Here is a 9894-nt window from a genome sequence, read left to right as displayed (position 1 = left end):
AACAACTTGTTTTTTATTTTGCTTTAAAAGGGATTTTTCTTTAACATTTTGTTTTACAACTGGACGGGTTGAAGTTCCTTCCAGGTTTTTGATCTTGGCAGTGCAACTTTGAACCTGTCTAGACAATAGTTGGAGTTGCCCTTCCAATCTCAGTAAAATGTTATTTTCTTTAGGCAGCTGAACCTTGGACTGGGCTCAGCAGGGATCTTAGTCTTTTGAGTCTTGGGCTCTTTGGACTTTTGAGGTAAAGGCTTTTCACCAGTAGCCTTTTTAACTGGAGTTTTACCCTTTTTGGCTCCAGATTTGACCTCAGGGGTGGTCTCAACAGATTCAGTTTTCATGGAACTTTCAGGTTGGTCATAAGGGGTTTCAATCCTAATGCTTTCAGGTAGTTCATGAATATCTGGAATTGCTGCTGCCATCTGCACATCCCCAGCCCCAATGACTCTAATTTGTGCATTAATGGTCTTAGTGCATGCATCGTAATTCCTCCCAGATGCCCTAACCCAAGTTTTGATAACCATTTGTTCTTTTTCCAGATGCTTCATTTAAAGCAACTGACTCCTTGAGAGCCAACTGTACACTTTGAAAATCACTTGCCATGGGTTTTAAATTATTTAACTCTCTTAGAATTGTTTCCAAATACATTTCACCCTCAGTTCTAACAGTTTCAACAGATAACAAAGCACCATTAAGTGACTCAGCAGTATCCAGTTTTGATTCTATGTTAGTTTCAATATCATAATCATATACCTTCTTTAGAATGATATCCACCCATCTTCCAGATACAACGTCGTCCTTCACCAGATGTTGTTGTTGCTTATCTTCCAGGGCCATAAAACACACATCCCTAATCTCCTCTTCATCATCAGATGAGTCATCAGAAAGTTCCCATTTTTCTTCATCATTAGCCACCAGACACTTATTTTTATCATTTTCTTTTTCAAGTAAAAGGAGAGCAATCTGAACTTTCAATTTTTTATATTTATTTTTGTAAGAGTCATCAAATTTTTGAAAATTGGGGACATAAGGACCAGTTTGATTTTTAATCTGACTAGATTTGCATTCCTTCATAAAGTGACCTTTCTTACCACACTTATAGCAGGTAAGATTGGCTTTATCCAGAGAGTTGGAGCTGAAAGAATTGTTTTGGCCATTAAATCTTTTAGATTTATGCTTGAACCTGTTAAAGGTCTTAGCAATCATGGCAACCAGATCATCATCATCAGTTTCATTACAACCATCACTAATTTCAGTGGTCAGGCCTGAGTTCAGAAAACTGTTCAACATCTCCTTCATAGAATGTGACTGGACATTCTCAGCAGACATTAAAGCAGCACAAGGTTGATTAGTTAGACTAGTAACCTTAGAACTCTGGGCATGGTTTAAGGCATCCTGCTCAGCCACCAGTCTTGCAACATTATTATCTTCAGTGAATCTGAAGACACCATAGAGAGATGCAAGTGTGTGACTGTGCAGGGTCTTACCTTGTCTTAAGACAAGTACCATGTGTGCCCATTGGGATGGAAGAATATCACAAAATTTTTCAAGAAGAATATCCTTATCCTTCTCCACTCCCAAGCCTCTCAACTGGTTAATGAGGCTAGTAAATCTGGCGTAGGTACCAGTTAGACTTTCATTCGGCAGTGCAAAGAAGGATTCATACTTCTTGTTCAAGGCAACTTTTCTAGTGGACAAAGTGTCAGATCCTCCTTCAAACTGGAGAATTAATTCATCCCACATAGACTTGGCACTGGGAAATAACACAAGTGTTGGAATTAATTCTTCAGGGACAGCACCAAGGATCATGTTTTTCAATTTGGTGTCCAAGTCAACCAATCTGCGATCCTCATCAGACCAATGGTCTTTAGGCTTCTCCCTAGAACCTCTTCTACCAGTTGGGTCAAGAAGAGGACTAATGCCACTGGACATAGGTATATATGGTCCATCTTTTAAGATTTTCAACATATACCTTTCTATCCCACCAAAATGCAAAAGCATTCTGGCCTTCCATGTGCCAAAAGTCTCACTGTTACCATCGAATTTGAGAACAGGAGTGTTAGAATAATGCACATGGACATGGCTGGGAGTAGGAAGGGTAGGAGGAGGAGGGTTATTGTTAATAACATGTTCAGGATTAGGTATAACAAGTGGTGGTTGATTATTAATTTCGAAATTAGGACCAGGACCATCTCCACTTCCAGTAGCAGCCATCTGAGCAGATCTAGGTTATAGAATGTTAAATTCAACCTTTCTGCTCTGATACCACTTGTAAGTCCCAACTTAATCAGATAGTACTAAACTGGAGACACCTCTATGTCAGTAGTAAAGTTTCTTTGCAATAAGTTCACCAGATCTGGACGAGACCAGTTAAGGTGAACAGTATACCATGTAATCTGGAAGGTTTACTTATTAAGATGACAATTCAAATAAGTAAATACAATGCAATAATAAATTAACTTATAAAGTAAATGGTGAGACAATATGCATTTTTCATACGTATTTTATTTAGATTATAAACAAAATACCAAGGGTGATGCGGAACCAAGATATTACAAGTATGTAAATATCCTAACAATTGATCTAAACTTGGAAATTCTCTTGTCAATCGAAACACTTAAAGTTGTGAAATGTTCCTTTTTGCGATTGAGAGAATATTGCACAAGCACACCAGTATATTGCAAAGTGTAAAGATGCAAAGACTTGTTATTGTGTTATGCAAAGGCCTCTATTTATAGGCAAAGGTTGACATTCGGAATGTCAACTTTGCCGTACAAATATGGTTGGGAGCATTTAAGGATGTGTGAACTTTTCCTTAAAAATGCTAAATAAAGTATGTCAGAGTACATACTTTATCCAACCTGCTTTGTACTTTATACTAAGATAATATCTATTATCCGGGTAATGGTACATAAAGCAATAAAGGCAATTTCCTCGTAATCAGTGTAAAGCTTTGTAAGTTCTTTACACTGATGCTCTCTAGTCTTGATCTGGTTAGATGGCCACTGGGCTTCGCTGCCATGGCCAGTCTCTTTCTTCCATTTGATGTCTTCGACTTCAACTGGACCGTCTTCAGGTTTGGTCAGATCTTCAACTGGAGGAAGTCACCAGTTGCATACACTGTACGATGCAACTTGACTTCTCATATTTCTGGACAAATCTTAACGTCTCCAAATGCGACTGGAGACTTGTCAGTTTTGCTAAAACTGGACCTTACATGGATGTTGCAACTATGTTTGAAAATGTGTCAATACTGGTTTGTATCTCAAAAATGATGATTGTGAAGTTTGGTTTTGAAATTGGAAAGTTGTAAGTTTGATCAAATGTTAAAATGAAGTTGCGATGTTGTTGATCTGGTGCCCACTGCGGCGCAGTGGGGATAAGCCCTCCCACTGCGGCGCAGTGGAAATCCTCGAACATGTTTGGTATTTTGTTCCCACTGCGGCGCAGTGGGGTACTTTAAAAAAAAATTTATTATTTCTTTTAAATCGAGTCGTGTCGTTTCAAATAAACCGTCTATTTTTCTTTCCTAATTCTTTAACTTCTATTACTTATATCAATTATAACAAAATATTAACATGAAGACTTCAAAAATTTAAGTTTACAACCCAAAATCACAAAGTTATTTGTAATCATCTACTATGCTTACAAGTTCCAATTTTGATATGGTTCTAAAAATTTAAAGTATATCTAAAGATCTAACTAAACATATATGATGTACTAGTATTAATACATGTACGATGTACGGATATGTCATACGATTGATTTTTTTTAATAGAAAATCGTATTTGAATATGATTCATCATAGACATTTGTTCTCTTTAACAAAAACATAATAATGAGAGACATTATACGTATCTAATGATATGTTTTTAGTCAAATTTATAAACAAAATAGGGTTGTAACTCATTGATAGGTCTTTGACCTTAAAAAAATCTACCGTCCTTGGATCAGAGTCACACTTTTTACATTTGTGGGAATGAATTAATAGTAGGTTTTCGAGATTGGGTTTAATCCCAAACATACATTTATACTACTATATAAAAATTATAATCTCATGTTGAAAGTTTAAATAAAATTAAACATACGAATTGACCAAAATATCCTTAATGAATTAAGTCATCATCAACCTTTAATATTAAATTACACCATTAGTCCATTATATTATAAAATATCTTTATTAACCCCCTTTGAATCATAAACCTTTAACTTCACTAATTGATGCTGCCACCACCGTTACCATCTGTCGTCGCTATCGCACCACTGTCATCGTCGGCTTGCCGCCGCATTGCGTGGGTACCATACTCGTCTCATTTAAAAATAACGGTAGGATAAATGTGGTTTTAAAACGAATAATAATAATAATAACAACAACAATAGTAATAATAATAAAAATATAACAATATAAATAAAAAAAAAGATTAGAAGATTTACTATTATGAAGCTTCGTAATCGATACATACCATTTGGGATTATTAGAAGTTATAATAATTTTAAGAATCTAATAGATATCCTAGTTTAAATAAATACATATAGATTTATATTAAATTCAAATAAGAAATTTGTTAATTAGGTTTTTTTTTTAGATAAATATGACTAAAAAGACATTTATTGCTTTAATATAGCTCCAAATCTCGATTAAAAGAGGCTACAATCCTATTTTAGTTTATTGGTAGGTATATCATTACAGTTTTTATCTTACATAATTTATTGCATATTCAGGAATCATGTATAAGATTGGAATTTTTTTATGATACAATCTATATAGCTACCGTATATCGTCCAGGATTAAGACTAATACTAATAATAACAATAATAATAATATCTCAGATTCTCACAAATTTTTATAAATCCTATATATTTTAAATAAAAGTGATAGCTGTTATTAAGATAATAATAATAATAACGATTAGAAAAATATAACTATAAAAATGATATACTAATAACGAGAACATGTACCCGCGCGTTGCGGCGCTAAAATGATGACGGTGATAGATCATAAAGTGTGATAGGTCATAAGAGGTTATATGTCATAGAGTGTCATATCTAAATGCCTTAGTTGTACGGGTTCCACCCTCGGATTTAAAAATTCTTCGAAAATATATCGAATGACATCTCTAATGAAAGAGCATGAAATTTTATGAACACCCATATAATTTTTATAATTTATCGATGTACGGTTTTTGAGATAAAAAATTTTGAAAAAATTAGAGGAATAAAATGATTTATGGAGTAGAGGGAAAGTTGTATGCATTAAAGTATAGTACATCATGCATTAATATGTGTATATTGTTGAAATTTAATGTTGAAAATTAAAAGGTAAACTTGATTTATAATATATTATAGAAACTACTAACCATTTGTGGGCTACACACCACTTCACCATCCAATCATCCACCACCAATCCTATAGTCCGTGGTCCAGTTAACTTGTTTTAGTTAAATACACCTAAAAAAAAGCAAAGTAAATATTTATTCAATTTATTGGATCTCAAAGTCCATATCCAATACGCTTTTATAGTTTCAGTCTCTCCAATTCAAATTCATATTATCTCTCTATCTCTCTTTCTTTATACGAGTACTTTTTATACTTATAAACCAAACCCCAATTGGGTTCAAGCCCAATCTTCTCTCTCCTTACATCTCCCGAGATTTCTTCGTGGTCATCTGGTCTTCTATATCAGGTATACTATACATATATATATATATATTACCTATTTAGATCTATATGTATTCAGCCTGTTTGATTAGTCAAATTCTTGTTTGGGTGATATTTAGTATGCTTATTTAATTATTACATAATTTGAAAATTATCGTTTGGAGATGTGTGTTTTTGCTGGGCTTGAAGAACACCATATAATAAATTGATTTTAGGAAAAATTAGACTAATAAATAATAGAAGAATAAACCCATAGATCTGGATTTTGAGCCCATATATTTGTTGAAACTTGCAAGTGTTATGGTTTTGACTTTTAAAGCTAACTTGTTAACCACTACAGTATATCGACCTGCTAGTTGTGGGGATCGATTTCCGCAACCAAAAGTCAACACAACGAATTAGTCAATGATAGCGTAGCCAATAACTGGTACTTTTATAGATATTACACGAACGTAATTACGTGGTACAAAAAACTTGCTAAATTACTTGCATGAAACATGAATCAAGCACCATCGTAAGTACTAAGTTTCAACGCTATTCGAATACAAATAAGACCTAATTCTACATAATCAGGTTGGAACTATGTTGTGAAGCTTGTGCCAAATTTTTCCCATCATGCAACTCTTAACTACTAATTACGTCGGGATGGACATAATTTATTTTTTTTCGAAAGGCAGTATACGTTATACACCATTAAACTCCTTTGAAAAAACCTTAAGAGATCCGGTTAGCTTTTGAACCTCGGTCTGTGGGTAATAACCTCCTTGCCTCCACACTAGTCACCATACAATTGCCAATTGATGTAGGCCTCATTGGCACAATTCTTTGATAACAACCTTTTGACTTATGTGTAAGGACCCTTGGCCCTGTTTATTTTTAATATTAAATAAGAACTTGATCATTCAGTCAAATTTCATGTTTTCATTTTGACTTAATAAACAAAAATAACCATCAATTACCCATATTTTACTTTAATACATACAGACATTATTTATGCATTCAGCTACTTAATACACTCGGCACCTAATGACTAAAAAAAGAAACAGGTCAGCCTTATATAATATGAATTGTACTGGGATAACTGGAAAAATAAGTTGCTATTTAGGGTGAAACAACTTTTTTTTAAAAACTTACATGTTTAGATTTTATCAATCCAATAGAAGTGATTCAGGGGGTAGCAAAAATGTCAATGCAAAAAGTTCATATATTGTGGAATATCTCTGTTAATGTATGTGTTTTGCTGCACATCTTTTGTTAGAGTAGAGCAGAAGTTGATCACCAAAATGGTGCAGAATATAATATATTGTTAACTTTTGTTACAGTAATTTGAAAACAGGTTTCATTCCAACATGGAAATAACTCCTACTGAGAATAATGCACTTGTTAACATGGAGATGCAACTTGAGCCGGTTTTTCTCAGTGACCAAGCAAATAATGAAGAAACACAACCCCCGAAGCGTAGGAAAAAGAAGTCTATGGTTTGGGAACATTTTACAATTGAAACTGTTGGTGAGGGGTGTAGAAGAGCTTGCTGTAAGCAATGCAAACAATCTTTTGCATACAGCACAGGCTCTAAAGTTGCTGGTACTAGTCACCTCAAACGCCACATCGCTAAAGGAAGTTGCCAATATGTGAATCGTGGTCAGCAACAAGAACCATCAACCCCATTTAGTGCACCTTCAAAGTTGGCGAATGATTCCAATGGCCTTACCACTGATACACCTAAACGACGTTACAGAACTGCCAGTATTTCTTATACTTCATTTGACCCTGACAGGTGTCGCCGGGAGATAGCCAATATGATCATTTTGCATGACTACCCACTTCACATTGTTGAGCACCCGGGGTTTGTGAGTTTTATACGTAATCTCCAGCCGAATTTCGAAATGGCTAGCTTCAATGCTGTTCAAGGTGATGTTATAGCAACTTATCTTAGAGAAAAATTAAGTGTTCAGAGTTTGATTGAGAAGATGCCCGGCCGGATTTGCCTCACACTCGACCTATGGAATTCATGCCAAACGACTGGTTATGTTTTTGTGACGGGCCAGTTTGTTGATAGCGAGTGGAAAATTCACAGAAAGCTGCTAAATGTTGTGATGGAGCCTTTTCCTGAGTCTGATTCGGCTTTCAGCCATGCTGTGTCTTCCTGCCTTTCGGATTGGAACATTGAGGGACACTTGTTCTCTTTGACTGTAAACCAGCCTTTGAGTGAAGTTGGAACCACAAGTCTCAGGAATTTGCTTTGTGAGAAAAACCCAAATATTCTTGGTGGTCAGTTGTTGGTTGGTCAGTGTTTAGCTCGTTCTTTAAGCAGTATTGCATGTGAGGCGTTAAAGGCCTGTCATGAAGTGGTCAAGAAGGTCAGAGACTGTGTCAAGTATGTGAAAACCTCAGAGGTTTTAGAGGAGAAATTTCTCGAACTCAAACAACAACTGCAAGTACCAAGCATGAAAACTTTGGCACTTGATGATCAAACTCGTTGGAATACTACTTACGAGATGTTACTAACAGCTTCCGAGTTGAAAGAAGTGTTTTCTTGCTTAGATACCAATGACCCTGATTACAGTAAAGGACCAACCGGTGAAGAATGGAAGCAGGTTGAGAATCTTACCTCGTTTTTGAAGCTGCTGTTAGATACGGCAAATCTTCTGACGTCATCAACCATACCAACAACAAACACGTTTTTCCATGAAGCATGGAAAATCCAGCTGGAGTTGACTCGTGCAGCCACCAGTGAAGATGTTGCGGTTTCCACCATTGCAAAACCAATGCAGACCAATTTTGATACATACTGGAAAAACTGTTGTTTAATTTTGGCAATCGCGGTTGTTATGGACCCACGATTTAAAATGAAGCTAGTCGAGTTTAGTTTCACAAAGATTTACGGAGAGGAGGCTGCAAGGTTTATTAATCTTGTTGATGAAGGGATACATCAGATGTTTCTCGAGTATGTTGGTGGAGTAGAAGGGAATGTGAAACAAGAGGACGTTGCAGGGCTCGGGCTAACAGATTTTGACATGTATATTATGGAAACTACAAGTCAACAGTCAAAGTCGGAACTTGATCAGTATTTGGAGGAGTCTCTTTTACCTAGGGTTCACGAGTTTGATGTGGTGGGTTGGTGGAAACTGAATAAGGTCAAGTACCCGACGCTCTCAAAGATGGCTCGTGATATATTGACAGTGCCTGTCTCAACTGTAGTTCCTGAGATGGTTTTTGAAACCGGGAGGAAGGAAATGGATCGTTATCGGTGCTCATTGAGACCCGAAACTGTGGAGGCAATCGTGTGTGCTAAGGACTGGCTTGGTGTTGGCGTGGGTGAATCAGGTGACATGGTGAAGGCTTTGAAGATGGAATTCCCCATTTGATGTGTTGTATGATTTTCATTGTAGCTTACCAGTTCAATTTGTTTCTTAGGTTGCTTGAATGCTTATTTTTAGATTTTGAACTGTGTTTCATTTGTGCTCTTCTACAGTTCTACTTGCACTTATTTTTGATAAGTTCGAGCTTGTAGAAGAGTGTATGAAACTATGAATGGAAGGTTATCACTTTCTTTTGTCCTTATTACATCATTCTTTTTATAGTTTTGGTAACAAAATGATAGCAAATATTATAGTTGTAATAAGATGAAACTGAATTAAGAGTTTGATGTATACTATAACAGACGAAACAAAATATGCATAAAAGTTGTCAACAATTAACTCACATTTTCATTAAGTAATCTAAGAAATTCACACTCTAAATCCTTTCATTCTAAATTAAAGAGCTAAAAATCAATTGAGGGTTTGATTGTTCTTAAAGGGGAGTTTGAAATTGGTAAAAGAAGAAAGGAAGGAAATTGGATTTCAACTGTCATATTGTTCTTTTGAGTTAAAAAATTCATCTTAAGTGTTAAATTAAAAAATTAGGGTTTTTGATTATTGAAGTTGGGGTTCTTGTTATTTTTGGATTTTTTTTAGAAAAGAACCCTAATGAAAATTAAAGGGAGAAATTTGGGGTAAATGCAAATGAGCTTTATGATGAAACCCCACATTGATTAACCTTATGTTTTTGGGTGTTTGGCTATGATTATGTTATAAAAACTATGTTGAAATATTGTGTAGCCAAATATCATAATGAATGAGTTCATGGTGATTCAAGTGGTTGTTTGTGAAAGAATTAAGATAACGGAACTTATATATATATAATGTATATTGTATAGGTGGTGAAGATTTTTAGTTGAGCCTAATAGCCATA

The 9894-nt window shown here is 35.2% G+C and overlaps 1 protein-coding gene across 2 annotated transcripts; it reads left to right on the top strand.

Moving 5' to 3' along the window:
* Positions 1 to 5501: 5501 nt before the first annotated feature.
* Positions 5502 to 9222, top strand: LOC122593570 (zinc finger BED domain-containing protein DAYSLEEPER-like). Of its 2 annotated transcripts, none has more exons than XM_043765997.1 (2): positions 5502 to 5683; positions 6995 to 9222. In XM_043765997.1, exon 2 carries the CDS (start codon positions 7008 to 7010, stop codon positions 9024 to 9026), a length of 2019 nt encoding a protein of 672 aa, XP_043621932.1. In that variant the 5' UTR covers positions 5502 to 5683; positions 6995 to 7007; the 3' UTR covers positions 9027 to 9222. The 2 variants fall into 2 exon arrangements, with proteins under 2 accessions (XP_043621932.1, XP_043621931.1); XM_043765996.1 differs by having other exon boundaries at positions 5525 to 5683; positions 6981 to 9222.
* The last annotated feature ends 672 nt before the right edge of the window (positions 9223 to 9894 follow it).

The sequence above is a fragment of the Erigeron canadensis genome, chromosome 3 (assembly GCF_010389155.1).
Source record: "Erigeron canadensis isolate Cc75 chromosome 3, C_canadensis_v1, whole genome shotgun sequence".
In the NCBI taxonomy this organism is placed as follows: Eukaryota; Viridiplantae; Streptophyta; class Magnoliopsida; order Asterales; family Asteraceae; genus Erigeron; species Erigeron canadensis.
This window is presented reverse-complemented; position numbering and strand designations above follow the sequence as displayed.